This window comes from Myotis lucifugus, unplaced genomic scaffold (assembly GCF_000147115.1).
Source record: "Myotis lucifugus unplaced genomic scaffold, Myoluc2.0 scaffold_415, whole genome shotgun sequence".
Taxonomy (NCBI): Eukaryota; Metazoa; Chordata; class Mammalia; order Chiroptera; family Vespertilionidae; genus Myotis; species Myotis lucifugus.
This window is the reverse complement of record NW_005871463.1, coordinates 548,144-568,318: the sequence shown is the minus strand read 5'-3', so window position 1 is coordinate 568,318 and position 20,175 is coordinate 548,144. Positions and strand designations below refer to the sequence as shown.

Here is a 20,175-nt window from a genome sequence, read left to right as displayed (position 1 = left end):
GCCCCCCTCCCACCCACTTCTCCTCATTCCTTCTATGAGCATCTGTCGCCCTGGGTGACCAAGGGGTGATGGGCAAGGTCCCTTTCTCAGAAAGAGTGGGGTGCAGGGGGGAGGGGGAAAGCAGAAGTCAGACGGAGCCTTTCTAGGCCCCTATGAAGCCCCTGTGTGTCCCATGTGGGCTGGGGCTGAGCCCTCCTCATGCCCTCACCACACCCCATTGAGGAAACAGCTCAGGGAGGAGAGCTGCCTGCCCAGGTCACCCCCTGGGACTCAGGCCTGATCTGTTTGGCTCCAAAGTCCTTGCTGTCCCCGCTGCCCCATAAATCTTGGGCAGGCCAATCCCTCCAGCCCAGACAGGAATGCGGGTGGCTTAGAAGAGGGGAGGCAGCCACAAAGCCTTTCTCTCTATTATGTCTAAAACCCCAACCAGATAACACCTACAGTGGCTGCTACCCTACCCCACCCTGCCTGTCTGACCCCTGTCGACTACCCCTTATTGCCTACTACTGTCCTTCCCCTGCATGTGGCCTAGTGACCCTGACCTCCTGTCCCAGAAACATACCACTTTCCTTCCTACCTCAGGACCGTGGCACATCCTGCCCCCTCATCTGAAGACTCTTCCCTCAGATCTTGAAAAGGCAGCACCCTCACTTCCTCCAGGCCTCTGCTCAGATGTCCCCTCCTCCAGGGGCCTTCCCTGACTGCCCTCCTCACCCATCACTCTCTGGCTCCTCAGACTCCCACCTGATCAATTGTAGGGATTAATCATTATCATTATTATGATCCCATTACTTGTTCCCCCTGCATCATTCTTAATCACGGCCTGATGTTATATTATATAATTATTAGAGGCCCAGTGCACGAAATTCGTGCGTGGGTACGGTCCCTAGGCCTGGCCTGCAATCAGGGCCATCTTCCCCGGCTGCCCACAGCCAGCCCCACCCCCTGCCACCACCCACCCCCGGTTCCCCTTTCGCCATCGGGTAATCGGTGCCTGACGGCCAGGGGAAGGGACCGAGAGGTTGGCTGTTCCCACCCGCTTGCCAGCCCCACCCCAGGGGGCCTTGACCTGGCACTGCCCACATCTCCCACCACCCACCCCTGGCTCCCCATTCGCCATTAGGCGATCGGAGCCTGCCAGCCTGGGAAAGGAACCGAGAGGTGGTCAGTGTGACTGGTCCAGCGGTCATTCTGGTCGTTCCACTTTAGGGTCAATTTGCATATTACCCTTTTATTATATAGGATTTGTGTAATTGTTGTCTGTCTGCCTTGCCCACTAGGATGTCAGCAAACTAAGGACAGTACTTTGACTCGTTTCCCACTGTATTCTAGTACCTAGAACAAGAAGACCTAGCACACAGTATGTGTTCCGTTAATGGACGCTGAGTGAATAAATGAACAGCAGCCCTGAATGTCGAATTGAGAATGTTCATGTTCACAACTCTCAGAATCAATGTCTGGCCCCCATGAGGCAGAGGGAAGGTGTCCCTTATCTGGGGAAGGGATGAGTCGCCCTGAGGGTAACAGGAGCCCATCCCCATGGGCTGTGCAGGGGGGCAGAGGGAGGGGCTGTGGAATGCAGGGGCTGAGCATGTCTCCTCCAACACAAAACCCTTCACCGGGCCACCAAGAGAACTCCTCTTTAGTCCTCAAAACCCTCATGGCCCTGCTCTTTCTCCTGGATAGCAATCATCCATTATGGGTGGGATTTCCCTTGGGGACCTTGGAGGTGGGGCTGGCCCAGTCGCCAAGAGGTGGGGTTTGGACTGTGGACCAGAGTTGAAGGCAGGTGGCTGGCACTGAGGTTTTAGTCCCTGATCTGCCTGCCCTGTTGACGAGGCCTTGGCACATGTAACTGGGAGAAGGGAATAGGGCACTGCGGAGTGCCCCAAGGGGGCCTTTTCCTCAGGGAGTGTGCACTTTAAGGAGGTGAGAGAGTGTGAAAGCCTGGAGGAGGAGGCGGTGTGGTGGAGGAACCATGCCTGGTGGGCAGGATTCTGCCACGTGGGCTCTGGCCCAGTGCGTCAGTGCTGGTCCCAGGCCTGGATGAGGCCTGGGGGTGCTCACTGGTATAATCAAATGAATGGCTCACAAATATTGAGCACTCATTCTGTGCCATGCAAGGATCCAAACATTTTGTAGGGATTAATCATTATCATTATTATGACCCCCAATTTACAGAGCATGTCCACGCAGTGCCCCTGGGTGGAGGCGGGGGGCACTCTGAGAGTGAAACCAGGATTCAAACAGCCCCTGAAGGGCACCAGAGGCCATGCCCTTAAACCCACCCATGTGTCTCCAAAACGGAAGGCTGGCTGGAAAGGCACCTAGCAAGTGCCCTAATAAATATTTGCTGAATGGGCCGGGCCGCATGGCTCAGTGGTTGAGCTTTGACCTGTGAAGCAGGAGGTCAGGCCTCATGCCTGGGCTCAGTCCCCAGCTGGGGGCATGCAGGAGGCAGCTGATCAATGATTCTCTCTCATCATTGATGTTTCTATCTATCTCGCTCCCTTCCTCTCTGAAATCAACAAAAATATTTTTTAAAAAATACTTGCTGAATGAATGAACTCGACAAGTTTATGCCTGTCCGGAAATCTCTCTCCTACCGGCCTCAGTGTCCACAATTCCATCACCAGGAAATGCTATGGTTATGCTGCTAGTGTCACCACCACCCAGAGTGCCTCCATCCGGGCACAGTGAATGATCATAACAGCCAACCTTGCAAGGAGCATGCTATCACCCCATTTTACAGAGGAGAAAACTGAGGTGAAGAGCAAGCTAGGAACCAGAACCCAGATCTGCCTGCACAGCAGTTGCCTTTTTAAAATGTAAGCAGGCCTGGGAAGGGTAGCACATTAAATGTCATTGTCATTTACATCTGTTGGTAGTGGTATTGCTCAGCTGCTAAAGATCACAATGCTGAGCTAATGGGAAAGGATAGGGTATATGTGTGAAAAGGATACAGAGAGCATGGTTTTGGAACACTAGGGGTTCAGAGAAAGCTGGGTGGCGTGGGTGCCAGCGGAGAATGGGGTGTGAAAGGGAAGTGGGGTGGAGGTCAGAAAATAGACCTTCAGCACTTCCTAGTTTTATTTTTGCTGTGTTTGCAGCTTGAGAGGGAAGAGGTTGGTTGGCTCTGCCCCAGAGATGTTGTGTGACCTCTGCCCTTTCCGAAGCCACCGTTCCCAGAGCTCTCATCTCTGCCCCTGGGCTGAGGCTTAGGAGGAGCTCAGCTGGAGGCAGGCCCAGGGCACTCTGTACCTGCCGGGCACGTGGAAACTACTTGAAACCTTAAATGGAGCGGACCTTGAAGTCCCCTGGAGCTGCCCAAGGCACAGAGGCGGCCCCATGCTCTCTGAGGCCACCTCGATGTCTGCAGCCCAGAACTGTCATGGGCACAGCTGACCGGGCCCCACGCTCACAAGATCCCAGGTGCTCAGGCCAGGTGTCGCCTCCTCCCCTCCATGCCCAGCCCCTGCAGGGACATCCCTGGATGCCAAGGAAGGAAGGCTATCTGTTCACTGAGCACCTACTGTGTGCACAGGCTCTTGCTAGGTGCCTCTCACACTTTCTCACTTAGTGCTCACAATAGCAGATGAGGCCGGAGCTCAGAGGGTGAAGCAGGCTATCGCGTCACCCAGAGCCGCATGCGAATCCAGGCTTGGCTGCTCTCGCCTCTGCTCCTGTCACCTTGCTGAAGGAATCCCGGCCCGGCCTCACAGCTCTGGGCTCCTGCATGCCTCCCTCCTCTGCAGGGACTTTCTCCTTTGGTGTCCTCATGCTCAGGGTAGAGGATGGGCCCGGGAGGAGGGGTGGGAAGGAAGGCATGAAGGGAGTCGGATCAAGCCTGGGAAGTCCCCCCTGCTGTCTTTCTCCTGCACCTCTGAGGATAAGCTGTCAGTGGGCCTGGGGGTGTTGGAGGGTAGAGCCCAGCAGGACACATCAGCTGTGACAGTTTGAGGGCTGTTGGGCCACTGTGTGTGTGTGTAGTGGGGGGAATGGCTGGGGGGCATGAAAGAGCTCGGTGGGACCCAGACAGGGACACGACGCTCACAACAAACTGTCTGGGACTTTTGGCCACTTCATTCTCACTTCCCCCAAGTCCTCCTGCAGGCCCGAGGGACCTGGGGGGGTTTCCATGACGACTTCCTCCGCGACACCCCTCCTCTCTGACTGGCTGGTTCCTCCGTCTCCCTCCGGCTGCCCTGGCAGGACTGGGCTTTCCTGGACCCTCACGTGGGTCCTGCACCGGGAACCTCCTCTGGGGGGGCACTGCTGGGGTTTTCGCCCTCAGAGGCAGCAGGCATGGCCGGGTTCTCAGAGGCCTCTGGGGTGGGGTCCTCGGATGGGGCGAAGGAGGCTTCATCACAGGGGCTGGGGGCTGAGCTGGCAGCAGGTCCAGGGGTCTGGGCCTCAGGGCTCACCTCTGTCTGGGCCACAGAGTCCAACTGGGGCTGGGCCTTACGGTCCACCTGTTTCTGGGCCGTGGGGTTCAGCTGAGGCTGGGCCCCAGAATCTGCGTCTGGCTGGGCCGTGGGGTTCAGCTGAGGCTGGGCCCCAGAATCTGCGTCTGGCTGGGCCGTGGGGTTCAGCTGAGGCTGGGCCCCAGAATCTGCGTCTGGCTGGGCCGTGGGGTTCAGCTGAGGCTGGGCCCCAGAATCTGCGTCTGGCTGGGCCGTGGGGTTCAGCTGAGGCTGGGTCCCAGAATCTGTGTCTGGCTGGGCCGTGGGGTTCAGCTGAGGCTGGGCCCCAGAATCTGCCTCTGGCTGGGCTATGGGGTTCAGCTGAGGCTGGGCCCCAGAATCTGCCTCTGGCTGGGCCCTAGAATTCAACCGTGGCTGGGCTGTGGGGTTCGCCTGTGGCTGGGCTGTGAGGTTTGCCTGTGGCTGGACCAGGGGATTCGCCTGTGGCTGGGCCTCAGCAGTTGGTTCTGGCAGAGTCTGCCCCCCAAAGTCCACTTGGGTCTGTGGCTGGGCCGGCGTGAAGCTGCCTGGCCGCTCCTCGCAGAGCGCGGCCGCGAAGGAGGAGAGCACGGCGCGCAGCAGGGCCCGCAGGTCGGCGCTGGCCAGGAGGCAGAGGAAGGGGCTGAGACAGCTGTTGAGCAGGATCAGGTAGTCGGAGTAGACCAGCACCTCCCATAGCAGGTAGCCCGGGTAGATGTCCCACAGGAAGGCCAGATACAGCAGCTGTGCCAGCTGGTAAGGCAGCCGCAGGACCACGTAGGCTGACAAAATGGTCTTGGCCACACGGGCAAAGCCACGGCAGGCCGGGGGTCTTGGCTGGCGGCGGCAGCAGGTCCTGCAGGCAGCAGCCTGGGTGAGCACGTGGCAGACGAGCAGCAGGAGGAAAGGCAGGAAGCCCCCCAGGATCTCCAGCATGCGCAGCGGCAGCTCCTCGCTGTCCCAGAAGTCCAGGCAGATGACCAGGTCATACCACCAGATGACCGCCTCCGGGAAGACCAGCCAGGGCACACTGAAGAGGGTGGCCAGCACCCAGACCCCGGAGCAGACCCAGAGGGGCAGGCGGACTGGGCGGCGCCCCGGGTACCAGCGTGGGCAGAGCGCCAGCAGGCAGCGGTCCAGGCTGAGGGCTGCCAGCAGGAAGAGGCCAGAGGAATAGGACACACCCCACAGGAAGTAGTAGAAGCGGCAGGCCGCCGTCCCCAGCGGCCAGTGCCCTCCGTGCTGGATCTCCATGATCTGGAAGGCCGCTGCCGCCAGGAACAAAAAGTCAGAGAGAGCCAGGCTGAGCAGGAGCAGGGCCAGCCGCGTGCCTGCCCCCTGCCGGGCCTGCGAGCCAGCCAGCCACGCCATGAGTGCATTGGCCGGCAGCCCCAGGAGCAGCAGGGCCACCAGGAAGACCGTATCCCAGCCACCCTGAGGGTAGTAATCCTCATCATCGAGCTCCGTGCGGGGCCCGTGGCCAGAGACCCCCAGGTTGGCTTCCATAGCAGTATCCATCTGAAGTCCCCAGTGTACTGCTGGACACAGAGTGGGTGCCTGGTAAATCAATGAAGGATGAATGACTGGGTATGAGAACGTGCTGTGCATCTCCAGGCAGTCACTGTCCCCCTCTGAGCATCCTCATCACCTTTCGGGTCGTTACCCTATGCCAGGGACTTTAATAGATTACCTCACTTAGTCCTCACGAAATCCATTTTGCAGGTGATGAGAGGAAAATTCAGAGGCTCAGTGACTTGCCCAAGGTCAGAGGTAGGAAGGGAGACACCGGGACTTGAACTCAGACATGACCGTTCTGCCACTCAGAATCCCATTGTGTCCAAGTGGACCGAACCAGAGGCTTGATAACATATTTTTAAAGCTGGTGAATCTTTTCTTTAAGTAAACTTTCTAGTGGAACTCCTATGAACTAAAAGGGAGTACTCAGATTAAAGGAAGGGAGAGTACCCGTAGGGCCCCAGGGAACACAGTTTGAAAACCACTTGGTCAGATCACTGCAGGCCCCTTTTTGTCTGGTATCCTGGGGCTCAAGTGTTTAAGATTCCAAAAAGGGAGGGCTCAGGTCCCCTGGGTACACAGGAATTCAAGGATGACAGAAAGCCTGGGGATGAGCCCCTCCCCCATCCAGCACAACTCTGACCTCAGGTGAGGTCTGCAGCTCCCGACCCCAGTGGCCTGGGGCCAGGAGGCCGTCCTGGGAGCCACTCTGAGCCTCTTCGTCATCCTCCAGCCCCGCTGTGACCCTCTCCCCAGCTCAGGCAGGAGGGGGCCCCATTTCTCCTCTGAGGCTACTGAGCAGAGAAGGGGGCTCAGCAGTGTGATGAGAACGAGGTGGCTGCCACCCCCACTTCCCTCGCTGGTGGAGCGAGTTTCCCTCTGAGGCCAAAAAGCCCTGACAACAGCGTGGAGTCAGGGGATGAAGCAGAGGCCACTGAAACGCTGGACCCGCCTGTGCCCATGGCGCCTGACATTTGGCCTTTAGCCCAGTGGCCTCCCCACGGCAGCCCACCCAGGGCTTTTGCTTGGCAGACCCCACTCTGCAGGCTCCAGCCCCTGCCGACCAGAGCCCTGGCTTGGCTTACCTGTGAGGGACGGCTGCTGGCTGCAAGGAGCAGGGCGTGCCTGGCTGCCCAGAGGTCCAGCCGTCTGCAGGGCCCCACGCCGGGGCCTGCTGCATGGCGCCTGGCGGCGCTAGGGCAGCCGGCATGAAACCCAAGCTGAGAGGACATCAATCATTCATGGGGCTGCTCACCGGGAAACCCTAACCTCGGCCCAGTAGGGCCAAGTGACCAACCAGGCCCCGAATTCTTGAAAATGCTAGATGGCTGCAACCTCCTCGCCATGGGTCTCTCCAGCCCAGTGCAGGCTCTGGGACTCCTCGGGGTCCACCTCCTCTGACCTCACCGCCATGTCCCTACATCCAGCATCCAAGGCCGCTCTTCCTCAATTTCATACACTCTCTGCTCCAGCCAGGATGTCACCCAGGCGGGGGCCGCAGGGGGCCACTGAGCCTACACTGCCCACCTCCCAGCCTTTGCCCACACTCTTCCTCTGGCCTGAGCTGCCTTCTCTTGTCCTCTCCTAGCTACGTTCTGCCCACGTCACACCACTGGGCCGAGTCCTTGACTCTTCAGCAATATTGCCCCCATTTTATAGATAAGACAACTGAGGCTCAGAGAGGCGAATTGGCTGGGTCATCCAGCTCGTCAGTGGGCAGAGCAGCAGTCTGAAGCTCATTACAGCCGCCATGTCCTGGCACTCATTGTTGCTGAGAACAGTTCCCCATCTGGCTCTGCCCTGGCCATGCCGGCCAGAGGGCCCCCCATTAGGGCCTGGGCTGCCTACCTCACTTAGCCTAATCCCCTCAGGGCCTGATCCCAGGCCATCAGCTCTCAGGGCGTATAAGCAGCTTTATGCGTCCTGAGAGCCAAGGGTGCTTCCTCGTGCTGCATCTCTGAGCCCTGTCGCCCGTCTGCACATGGCCACAGCGCAGGTGAGGGGGCAGCATGGCCCAGCCCTGGCCCCCAGCCCCCAGAAGTCCCCCGTGGGGGTCATGGCTCCCAGCAGTGGTGCTGAGGGACAACCCTTGACCAGGAGGAGAAGCAAGAGGGAGAGGGGGCTCCAAGGGTCCCGGAAAGGCACTGACAGTTCTGGGAAGCAGACCCCCATCCAGTGCCCTGAGGCCTCAGGGAGCAGCGAGAACCCCTCGAGGACAGGAGGACAGGAGGAGCCAGCCCCTGCAGCCCCCAGGCCAGCCTCTCGTCGCCAGTCCCACCGGCATCGTCCTGCCCCCCGGCACGATGCTGCTCAGAAGACATATGGGCCCCTGCTCAACCACATCTTCGGGAAGGTCAGGTGGGGCCTGGGCAGGGCTGGAGGCCTGGGAGTGGGGGTGGAACTTGCCCCCCAGGTTCAGCCCACCGTGCCCCTGGAGCTCAGGCCGCCTGCCCCTTCTCCTCTGGACCCTGGGGCAGGGTATCTGGAGTTTGAAGAAGCATAGTTCTTGGGTGGGCCTGGTCAGTGGAGCCAAACCTCAGACCCAGGTTCTGTGAGAACTCAGGGCCCCAGGAGCAGGAAGGGGGGGTTGTCTCTTTTCCTGGGGCCCACAGGTCTTCAGCTGCCTTCTCCTGCCCTTGTGGAACTGGCCCTGCCCAGGCCAGTGTGGGTGGGGGCTGGAGTAGGATGGCCAAAGTCCTGGCTGGCCCTGGGGACATGCTGGACTGTGCCCCTGCAGGACCGAGAGCTGGGCCCCGAGGAGCTGGATGGTGAGTGACCTTTGCTGGAGGCAGCGGGTGGGAGGTGTCCCTGAGCCTGGCTCCTGGGCCTGACCTCCCTCCCCTGCAGAGCTACAGGCCGCCTTCGAGGAGTTTGACACTGACCGTGACGGCTACATTGGCTACCGGGACCTGGGCACCTGCATGCGGACGCTGGGCTACATGCCCACGGAGATGGAGCTCATTGAGGTCTCCCAGCACGTCAAGATGCGAAGTCAGTGCCTGACCCCACCTGCCTGGGCGGCCCTAAGCGTCCAGCAGGGGGGATGGGGGTGGGGCAGGGAGATGACAGTTTCCAGGACATTTTGACATTGGCCCCTTCAGCTGCAGGGACACCAGGGGGCAAGGAAGGCACTAGGCATTCAAGAGAGACCTGGGGCTCTATGGTGACGGGTTGAAGAAGCCTGCCTCTGACGTCGTGAGGAAATGCCTCCTGCTGGCTGGGCATCTCTCCCCCAGTCCCCCCCGCCCCCCCTAAAAAGAGCCTCCCGAGCTTCAGTGAGGCCTAGTGCGACAGAATCTTGGCCACTCTAGTGATTAAATGTAGGAAGGGCGGACACTGGTTATCATTAGCTGATTTGTCAAACATCAGAGTCACCTCCATTCCAGGACACCTGCACCTGCTTACTCTTTTCGGCTCCAGAGTGGGATGTGACTTACAATTCATGTGGACATTTCGGTTTATGCTCCTTTCTTTCCCCAAAGCTGTTATTTGACAATTGGTGTTTTTTTATAATTGACTAGAGGCCCGGTGCACGAAATTCGTGCACAGGGTCGGGGTGGGGGTCTCTCAGCCTGACCTGCAACCTCTCCAATCCAGGACCCCTCGGAGGATGTCCAACTGCCAGTTTAGTCCCCAGGGATAGGGCCTAAACCAGCAGTCGGACATCCCTCTCGCAATCCAGGACCTCTGGCTCCTAACTGCTCACCTGCCTGCCTGCCCTAATCACTCTGCCTGCCTGCCTGATCCCCCTACTGCTCTCCCCTGCCAGCCTGATCCCCCTAACTGCCCTCCCCTGCCGGCCTGATCACCCCTAACCACCTCTGCCTCGGCCCCTGCCACCGTGGCTTTGTCCAGAAAGACGTTCGGATGGTTGTCCAGAAGACGTCCAGTCTAATTAGCATATTACCCTTCTATTAGTATAGATGATATCTTAGAGCAAGGGGCAACATGGGTACATTTCTTTAGGGGCATTTATTGCTGCCCACAGGGGCACACACATGTGAAAGCCATGAGCTCCAGCCCCGCAAACACCACTCGGCTCTCTTGCCCCCAGCCTAGGGTAAGGAGGGCGGTTCAGTCAGTCACCCAAGGCCACGCACCAGCGGCTGCAGAGCCAGGGTTGGGACCAGGGGCTGTCTGGTTCCAAAGCCTGGTCTCTTTCCCCCACCCGGGGTGCTTCACTGAGTGTACCCCCAGCAGACAGTGGGGCTCCAGCCTTGTACCCCCCTGAGGGTATGGATGCTGGGTGTTCATTCTTTCCTGGATGTAGGGAGAGCCAGGAGGGACTGGCCCTCATGCTGTCCCTCCCAGGGCCCCAGCCCCCATGGTGACACTCTGCTTGGGTCTGCAGTGGGTGGCCGTGTGGACTTCGAGGAGTTTGTGGAACTGATGGCCCCGAAGCTGAGGGAGGAGACGGCACACATGCTGGGGGTGCGGGAGCTGCGCATCGCCTTCCGAGAGGTGTGGGGCGAGGCGGCGAGGCAGGCGCTGCGTGGGCGGCTGGACGGCATCCTTATGGGACCCCCACCCTGGCCAGGAGGGACGCAGACAGGGGGGGGAGGGGCCCTCAGCCCGGGGAGGCCCAGAGCCCTGCAGAGGTGGGAACCAGGGCCAGGGAGGGGTTGGAGAGGATGTGGCTCCCCCGCGCTGGGGGTCCACTCAGGGAGGCTTCCAGGAGCAGGAGAGGGAGGGTTTGGAGTATGGGAGGTAGTCCAAACACAGCCCAAGCACAGCGTTGTATGGCTTTGGGTGGGAGGGGCTGAACCCTGCCGCGATCCCAGTTTGACAGGGACAGGGATGGACGAATCACAGTGGCAGAGCTGAGACAGGCCGCACCGGCTCTGCTGGGGGAGCCGCTGGCGGATCCTGAGCTGGAGGAGATGCTCCGAAATGTGGACCTCAATGGGGACGGCACCGTAGACTTCGATGGTAAGTGTCCTGCCCCCACCCCGGATGCTTCCCTCAGCCGCCAGCTCCCAGGCTGAGCCCAGCGCCTCCTGGGATCCCTGACCTGAACGGGCCATCTCTTCTGCAGAGTTTGTGATGATGCTTTTCACCCACTGAGGCTCCAGCAGCTTCTCACCTGCTGGCCCCAGACCAGCAGGGTTCATGCCGCACACCCTCCCCAGAGGCCCCAGGATGGAAGAGACCAGCTGGCTTCTTCTGCCCCTGACAACACCTGGCTGGCAACTTGGCTTGTCCCCTGACCACCCCATCATCACCTCCTTCCCACCGGAGGTGCTAAGAGAAAACCCACGCTCAGCTGCCTGTCATTCCTCAGGATGAGCAAGATCGGGGTCTCTCCAGTCCCTTGGTGGGTAGGGAGCTACCTGGCACGGGCAGCATTAGAAAATGGGGCAGTTTTGCCCTGGCGGATGTGGCTCAGTTGGTTAGAGCTTGGCTTCTTATACTGAAAGGTTGCGAGTTCAGTTCCCAGTCAGGACACATATCTAGTTGTGGGTTCCATTCTTGGTCAGGGCACGTGTGCAAGGCGACCCATCAAGGTTCTCTCTCACATCAATGTTTCTCTCTCTCTCCCTTCCCCCCTCTCTAAAATCAATATGCATATCCTCGGGTGAGGATTTTAAAAAGAGGGGCAGTTTTTGGGGGAAGATTGAGAGGGTGGCCTCCTACTACTTATGTGTAGAAATGTTTTTTAAAAAATGCTGAACTTGAAAAAAAAAGGGGGGGATAACCTTAGGTACCAAAGACAAAGAGAGAACTCCAAGCTGGGTGATGGGAGGGAGTGGACACTGTGGGGGCTTCAGACTGGAGGGTTGAGAGCCTGGGCTCTAACACCCAGGAGGGACCAAAGACAGTAAGAGGCTGAGGAGCAAGACATGACCCTAAGTACATTCAAGGGTATCTGTACTTGAAAAGGGAACCAAAATATACTTCCACTGACCAGCCTGAGGAATTAGCAGGGGTACAGATGTCCAGGGCCTTGGGCGGGAAAAGTTACCCTAGAGAGCCCAGAACTCGGGCCGGAGTGTGGTCTGTCCCCATGGCATGGAAAGCTGAAGAAATAGGAAAGCAATTGCTGAAGAGGGCACACTTTCAACCCAGGCACATAGGACTTAAAACACACACACACACACACACACACACACACACACACTGTCACTTCTGAAGATGAAGCCAGGTGCTGCCCAGAGCCCAGAGGTCAGCTGGGACCTGCCCTTCCACGCCAGAAGCTTTTGCATCAATCGCCAGCCAGGCCTAGGGACCAACTGCACCCATGCATGAATTTTGTGCACCAGGCCTCTAGACTGAGATAAAAAAGGAAGAGAGACCAATATGCAGCAACAGGATAGTATTAAAATTGAACAGGGAGATTTCAAAAGCTAACAATAGAACTTCTAAAAATAAAGGATATAGCCATTGGAATGAAAAAAATTATCAATAAGTTAAACAGCAGATTAGAAACAGATTAGAGAGGATTAATGAACTAGAAACTATTACCTGAGAAATCACCACTAAGGTAGCACTGAAGGATAAAAAGATGGGAAAAATTTAAAGGGTAATCACAAGTCATTAGGAGTTTCAAAAGGGAAAAAATAGAGAGAAGGGCATGAAGCCATATTCAGAGAGATGAAGTTTTTCCACAAAGACAAGTGCCCAGACTGAAGGAGCACACTGGAGCCAGAGAAGAATAAATAAAATTAAATGTATATCTACTGGGAAATAAACACAGATCCTTTATCTTCTCAAGAAAAAAAAAAAAGTTAGATGCATCTCAGTGAAACTGCAGAATACAAAAGGAAAGCGAAAGGGGTTCCACACACATACTCGCATTGAAGGGACGGCTCCGTGAGAAGGAAATTCAATCCAGAATGAAGGCAGAATGTGTACTAACAGTCAGGAAAGAAACCAGGAAACACATTGGTGGATTTAAAGAAGCATTTACTTTACAAATTTTATTTGGGGGATTTAAAAACAAGAAGGGACTGAAATAATAGACAAAGCAAAATGGAAGGCGGGAGGGGAGGCTTCAATTTTGTTGTTGTTAATCCTCACCTGAGGATACTTTTCCATTGCTTTTCCGAGAGAGTAGAAGGGAGGAAGGAAAGGGGAGACAGAGAGAGAGAGACATCAGTGTAAGAGAGACACCCCGACTGATTGCCTCCCGCACACACTCTGACCTGGGCCAGGGATTGAACCTGCAACCCAGGTACATGCCCTTGGCCGGGAATTGAACTTGTGACCCTTTGGTTCTCGGGCCGGCACTCTCACCACTGGGCAACACCAGCAGGGCTACATTAGAACTTTAAATGTTTGATTTGGGGTCTGTCAAAGGGATCATATAGCTCTGTTGTAATGTACCCCTCGAATCACAGAAGGACGCCTCAAGAAGTCGAATTAAAGAGTCACATTTATTGCAATCCGGGACTATGAGGGGCCATTCCCCAAATCTCATAGTAACAAGATGGCCGCAAAACCAGACTTATATAGGCAAAGATCACAAAGGTATTGATTACATCCCAAGGTTTGGAATGAGGAACCTGGTTTGCAAAAAAAGCAGTTTACAGAAGCAGAAGCAGCATGTTAATTATAGTTTTGGGTCTCGGGGTCACTGAATTGACAGAAACACATTATCTAGAGCCCTCGGGTCTAGAATGAGGAACCTGGTCAGACTTAAGCATGTTATCTGAATTACAGTTTTTGGGGTCTCTGGAACACTGAGTCAACAGGGACACGTTAACTGGAGCCCTCTGACCTTGGGATAACTGTGCTGTCCTTCCCAGGTAAAGGAAAATGTGCTTTCTAAGACCAGTATGACCACAACCAATGGGATATTCACAGTACAATCAATAGGGTATTCAATCGAATGGGGTGATTTATATAATTCAGAAAATCAAAATAACTTTTCTATTATTTTAGCAAACAAATAAGTACAGAAACCAAACAGCAGGGTTAAAGTTAAACTATAGTTTCTACCTGAGATGATTGCTACCATACTTCAGCTCCAGGGTTGGCATATGTTTTCTGTAAAGGGCTGGATAGTCAAGATTTGAGGCTGCAGCTGCTCACTCTGCGGTTGTAGTCTGGGTCACCAAGCAGCCAGGGTCTACACGTAAACAAATGGGTGTGGCTGTATTGGAACTTTAATAAAGAATTAATTAAACTTGATTTATTGATCAAGGAAGTTTGAATTTTATAAACTTTTATGAGTTCAAAAATCTTCTATTATTATTCCTTGACTTTTCCCAACTGTTACAAAAATGTGAGAACCCTTCTTAGCTCGGGGGCTCTGTTGGGCCTGTGGACTACAGCTTGCTGACTCCTGAGTCTTGTAATATGGAAAATCACCATTTCTGAGAAAACTTTGCTAAGATTGTGGAATAACAGAAAGTTATGAGCATAGTGTTGCTTACTTTCAGTGACTAGTTTTCGTGCTTTCTTTTTCCCCATGTTTGTTCTGATTATATTTATTGGAATGTAATTTTATGTCTGATTAATCTGGTAATACAGACTGTGGCTTGATTCTTTATATCTTTGTGTTTTATTTCACTTTTCTAGTTTTTATCTTCAAGTATTGATTCATGACAAAATTAGAAATGAAAACTGCTTTTCATTTCAGCTAGTTTAAGAACTGGTGACTTGGGAGTTCCTGCATCCCAGCGGTGCTCCAAAAAGTGTCTTGACGAGGGGGCCGCAGGTTGGAAGTGTGGGTGGGCCAGGAGAACAGGAGCAAGAGCAGGGGTCTAGGTGTTCATTTTCCCCCCAAAAGTCACAGAAATCCAAAGGCACTGTCCTGGCTGCTGCATACATAGTGGAGGCTAGACCAAGCCAAACCCCTAATGGCCCTCACGTTTTCCTGGGGGACACAGACGTAAACATGGAATTACATGAACAGGGTCTCCTCAGCTCACAAGTGTTCATCCAGCCCTGAGGTTGGCCGGTTGGTGGCCACCAGCTCAGCGCCCTTCTCTGCCCCACTGGTGTCATGGAACCCTGGCTATGACCCTAACTTTGCCCTTGGGTGAGTCAACCTCTCTGGGTCTTTCATCTGTAAAATGGGGCTGAGGAGGTGAGGACCAGAAATAACCTGTATTAAGTGCTTAGCACAGGTCCTGGTGCCTTCTAAGAGTTTGATAAATGGTAGCTCTTTTGATCTCAGATGTCAGGTTCTCAAAGATGTTGTTTCCTTGTTCTTAAGATTCTGAGATATTTGGGTTTTTCAAAATCCTGAGACGGCCTGTTCCCAATGTTCTGTGGTTCCAAGAGTCTTTGATCACTGAGCTCACTGTCCAAAAGCCCTTATCCCCTGTCCTTTGTCTCCTATTCCTCCCAACCCTTGGGCCTAGGAAGTAGGGCAGTGGGTGGAGGGGGCTGGGCCGCGGCCTTGTCATGGCCCACATTCAGAGCTGGCTGTGGCCGCCCAGGGCCCCAGAGCCAGACTGGAACCAGGATAGCAGCCTCCAGGCCCCAGGCCTGCGTCATCGGAGTGCCCTTGGCCAGGACAGGAACTAATGCTGCCCCTACAGGTGGAAAAAGGGGCTGGGGCAATGGGAAGGCTGGAAGAGGCCCCCCCAGGCTTTCAGGGCCGAAGAGCCCGAGGATCCAGCTCTGCCCATAACACGCAGCCGGGCAAGTCTTGGAGCATCAGGGCTGTCCTGTGCACAGTACGGGGAGGGGTGGTCCTGGCGCCCTTCAGTCCCGGGGGCAGCCTTTGCGGCAGGGGGCTGCGGGCAGGTTGGAAGGAAAGAGCAATTCTTTGCTGGATAGAAGCACCCCTTTTATTAGCGTACAACACCACCACTCAGTAGTCCCAGGGCCCGAGGATAAGTTAAGGCACAGAGCAGGCAAAGGGCGACTTGCCAGGCCCAGGTAATGGGCGCAGGGTCGGCAGACCCCAAACTTCCTGAGCAAACTCCGGACTGGACAATGGCCGAGAGCGCCCCCTGGGGACGAGAGGAGGCCGCCGGGGCCGACGTGGATTCCTGCTGTCCGGCTGTCCATGGGCGGCTCACTTCTCAAAGTAGGGCAGGTAGAAGAACTGGAAACCCCGGTGGCCCTTGACCGCGCAGTAAATGAAGATCACGTGGTAGACTGTGGGCGGGGCCAGTCAGTGCCTGCGCTCGCCCACCCTCCCCAGGTCCCGCCCCGCCCTGCCTCAGGCCCCGCCCCGCCCCGCCCCCCGGCTCGCACCTCCCGGGACCAGCAACAGGAAGCCTGGCACGAAGAAGATGGCGCTGGAGACACCTTCGGGAGGAGAGGAGGGGCCAGGTCAGGGCAGGGAGGCGCCTTCTGGCTGGGAGGGTGGTGAGTAATGGGAGGGGAGCGGGCTGGCCAAGGATCGCTGGGCACAAGGGGAGTGAGCGCTGCCTGCGGAGTGGGGGGCGCTCACCTGGTGAGGGGGCCACCTCCAGTCCCACGCCGACCAGGATCAGCACTGCACACAGACGGGGCCGCAAGGGTGAGGGCGGGAACAGGGGCAGGAGCTGGGACCTCCAACCGCAACCCCCAACATGGCTGAGGCCCGAGGAATGGAGTTCCCCCACCTGAGCTGAAGGTTCCTGGGCAGCTCGCCAAACTGTTTTCAGAGCAAGGGCCCTGGCAGGCCCTGGGAAATGTCTGTAAGGAGAGACTTTGATCTGCTCCTTGGTGTGGTCTTTCAACAAACATTTTTGGGGCTCTTGGTATTGGGAATCCCTGGGGGGTGCAGGGGGAGGCAGATGAGGTCTCTGCCCTCATGGCCCTTCCCTAGTAGAGCGAACAACAAGAACCTCCAAGCTACTGCCCCCGTGGTTAGGATACGGTGCGGTCAGAAGAGACAACATGGGAGCCTGGGGGTCAAGGAGGCGCTTCTTGGAGGCAGTGGTGCCTAAGCTGAGCAGGGGCAGCAGTAGCAATAGCAGTTTACGTTTAGCAAACACTTTCCCGGTGCTGCCAGACACTGGGCTAAGTGTGTTACATGCACACTTTGTCACCTTGACCGAATGAGGCATATTTATGCCCATTTCTCAGAAGATGAAACTGAGGCACAGAGAGGGGAAGTAACTTGCTCAGGGCTGCAGTTGGAAGGGAGTGGCTTTCTGACTGGACGTTTTGCTATGGGTGTCGCTCAGGCAGAGAGGGAACAATCTGGAGGGAGCCTGGGTTTTCTAGGAGCTTCCAGCTTTTGGTGAGACCGCAGAGACAAGAGCCCAGGCTTGAGGAATTGGCAAGGCCTGTAGGCCCGGGGACGGCCGTGGGCTTTGGCTGAGGACAGTGGATGCTGGGGAAGTGGACAAGTCAGGCTGGATCAACTTTTCAGACCGAAAGAGTCCTGGGCCCCCGGGTATAGGATGGGATGGGGAGAGGGGAGGAGCTGGGCTCTGCAGCAGTGGGGTGGGGGGTACGGCACAGCGACTTGAGGGGCCTCTATGAACTGTTATGTGGTTTTGCCCTGTACAGAGCACCTCAAAAAGGATTTAATGGGGGCTGGAACTCACCCCCTGCACCCTGGCTTAGGGCTGTGGGCTCTGCCCACTCAGAGTAGGCATCTGTTTCTAATTCCTACAAAGGCCCTTTATGGGAATGTCAGGCCTGGCGATGTCATTAATGTGGGTTTAAACCCCAGCTCATCTACGTCTTAGCTGTGACCTGAGAAAGTCCTTCACCTGCCTGAGTCTGTGTCCTTATTTCTGGACTGATCATCATGCTTGCCCTGCTGGGTGTTGAGAGGATAAAATGAGGTAAGGCAGGTGGCTAGTGTGACAGTGCTCTGTGTGCCGGCATTGGGGAAGTGGCAGCTCCCTCCCCTGCACACAGACACCAGAGCTGAGGCAAGGATGCTGCTCGACTTTCGGTCCAGGCGACGTGACCTTCCTGGAGGAGGGAGGGCAGCTGCCACAGTGGGGGCCTCCTTATGGGCCCTCTTGATCCCAACCCTAGAACCTTTCTGGGGACCCTGACTCCTCAGCCCCATTGAATGAAAAGTGAGGAGTCAGAAAACATCTGGCTGTGAGGTCTGCCTGCTCTGGGCCTCAGTTTTCCTATCTGAGCAATGGGGGAGGGTGGGGGTGGAAGAGAGGTCCTCGTCAGCTCTCAGACTCCAGAGAACTGGGAGTGACGGGTGTCCTGTGGACCAGGCTGGCAGGGCACTCAGCAGCCCTGGCCCATGAGAACGGGCACCTCCCTGAGCAATGGGCCCTACACACAGGTTCTGGGTGACGACCCTACCTCTTCCTTGCTGTGTGACCTCTGTAAGGTGAGCAAGACAAACCTGCCCTGCACCTGGTTCAAATCAGACACAGAGCAAATGCATTAAACAGGCTACGTTAGAGAATACAGTTTGGAACAGTGAACAAGGTTCCATTTTCAACTTCCTGTGATTTCCTGGCTGTGTGATCAGGAGGCTGGGCCTGCCTCTCTCAAGGTCTCAGTGTCCTCACCTGTAATCGGGGGGAGGAGGAGGTAAGGGCAGCCAGCTGCCTCCTCAGGATGCTGGGAGGCTCAGTGTGCCAAGGGAATGCAGAGCCTGCAGAGGAGGGCGGACCCCTCCCAGGGGCTCAGGGACACTCACCCAACCCCAGCAGCAGCAGCAGGAAGGAGGCCAGCACTACCTTGCGGTTCTTCTGGATCAAAGGGTGCTGAGTCCAGCTGGGGAGCAGAGCAGGTGGGTGTGAACGAGGTGACAGGGGGCCCACCCTCTTCTGTCACCCTCCCTGACCCAGAGGCTGTCTGTCCTGGGCTCTGCCATGGGTGGCAAGGAGGTGGGGTCTCACCTGCAGCAGGCATTGTAGGAGCGCTGGGTGCTGTTGCTGATGGTACTAAAGGACCACTGGGAGCTGCGGACGGAGGATGTCCGGCCAGAATCCCTGCAAGACAGGTGGGCCCAGTGAGAGGGAAGGGGAGGCAAGGAAGGGGTCCCTTTGGGACAGGAGTCATGATCATGTGGCTGGGGAGGGAAAGAGACTAGGGCTGGGTGTTCCTGTAGGATAGGGGGCCCTGACAGGGATGGGATCAAGGGAATTCAGGGGCTGGGGGGGGGCGTTCTGCAGACTGAGGTGGAAGGTGGGGGTTCAAGCTAGGGATTCCTGCAGGACATGTGACCTGGGGGAAGGTAGGGGCCAGACCCAGCTGGGTTTTCTGCAGGATGAAGAGGCTGGTGGGGGTGGGTGGGTGAGGCTGGCACTAGGGTAGGGTGACCCTGCAGGACAGGGAAACCCAGGAGAATGGGGACCTGGCTAGGGGTCCTTGTGGGATAGGGTGCGAGAGCTGAGTGGGGGAGGTGGACTGAACGGGGAGCCAGAGGCACAGCAACAGGGGTACAGGGTGGGTCCCCACCTGGCCCTGACCTGGTGTTGACTCCCCCATCTGGCTCCGGAGACACCTGGGCTCCTTCCTCATCGTTCTCCAGGTTCTATTCCAGAACACAGGGCTCAGGGTCACTGGCTCAGCCCTTCCTCACTCCCCCTCGGCCAGGAGGAAAGCCAGGCCACACAGCTGCTTGCCTGGCCCCTCCCGGCGGAGCAGAACGGGTTTGTGAATCATCAAACCGAAACCAGGTAGTGGGTGGGAGCTGGAGGCTTTGGGGGCAGGAGCGCAGGGGCGGGTGGAGGGCTCCCAGCGTAGGTCCCGGGGCCAGGGGCTAGCCCAGGTTTGGGGGTCAGGGGGGAGCTGTCGGGATGGTATTTCAGAGGCTCTGGATCTGGGGTGCAGGGAAGGGCAGGCCCGTGGTTTCCTGGTTTGGGGCACAAGAATCTGGTCCAAGTCTCCCCGAAAAGGATCCTAGGGTTGGTGGAGGTCATCTGGGGAAATGGGGGTTTCCAGCTGGAGGGAGTCGAGGTGGGCAAGGGCTCCTGTGAGCGGGGGGCGGGAGGGATGGAGACTCAGAACAGAAGAGAGGACGCAGGTTCCTGCCAGAGCATCTGGTTGCCCTGAACATGGACAAGGTCTGGTCAGGCACCGAAGGGCTCCCAGCTCCCTCCTAACATCCGAGGAGGGAGGGGGTCGGCGCCCAGGGCGGGCGAGGCCTGCGGCGGGGCTGGGGGGGCGCTCCCGGGGCCGGTCCCTGGGCGCTCGAGTGGCGGCTGGGGGACCAGCATCGGAGCCGAGAGGGTCTGGGCCGGGCTCCATCAGGGGCCGCGTCGGGGGGCGGCCTCCCGCTCCGGCCAGGGCCTCGGGGCAGGTTCTCCCCGGAGCTGGGGTTCTCCAGGTCCGGCCTGGGGTCCCGCCCGGAACCGGGCGGGGGTGAGGAGGGCCGGGCCGGTCACCTGGTAGCGCAGCC

At 57.1% G+C, this 20,175-nt stretch overlaps 3 protein-coding genes across 3 annotated transcripts; 1 reads left to right on the top strand and 2 right to left on the bottom strand.

Moving 5' to 3' along the window:
- Nucleotides 1-4,232: 4,232 nt before the first annotated feature.
- Nucleotides 4,233-5,960, bottom strand: GPR152 (G protein-coupled receptor 152). Its single transcript, XM_006102495.3, has 2 exons — nucleotides 4,725-5,960; nucleotides 4,233-4,412 (listed from the first exon to the last, which is right to left on the bottom strand). Exons 1-2 carry the CDS (start codon nucleotides 5,958-5,960, stop codon nucleotides 4,233-4,235), a joined length of 1,416 nt encoding a protein of 471 aa, XP_006102557.1.
- A 1,978-nt stretch (nucleotides 5,961-7,938) lies between these two features.
- On the top strand, nucleotides 7,939-11,134 carry CABP4 (calcium binding protein 4). Its single transcript, XM_006102520.3, has 6 exons — nucleotides 7,939-8,310; nucleotides 8,695-8,725; nucleotides 8,805-8,948; nucleotides 10,309-10,418; nucleotides 10,739-10,886; nucleotides 10,993-11,134. The coding sequence occupies exons 1-6, from the start codon at nucleotides 7,939-7,941 to the stop codon at nucleotides 11,019-11,021; spliced, it is 834 nt and encodes a 277-aa protein (XP_006102582.1). The 3' UTR covers nucleotides 11,022-11,134.
- Nucleotides 11,135-15,674: 4,540 nt separating this feature from the next.
- On the bottom strand, nucleotides 15,675-20,173 carry TMEM134 (transmembrane protein 134; the record flags this gene model as incomplete). The annotated part of the gene is made up of 7 exons (XM_006102519.2): nucleotides 15,675-16,010; nucleotides 16,110-16,163; nucleotides 16,309-16,353; nucleotides 18,469-18,545; nucleotides 18,671-18,763; nucleotides 19,244-19,308; nucleotides 20,162-20,173. Coding segments are annotated over 7 exons (429 nt in total), but the record flags the coding sequence as incomplete, so codon positions are not given.
- Nucleotides 20,174-20,175: the final 2 nt, after the last annotated feature.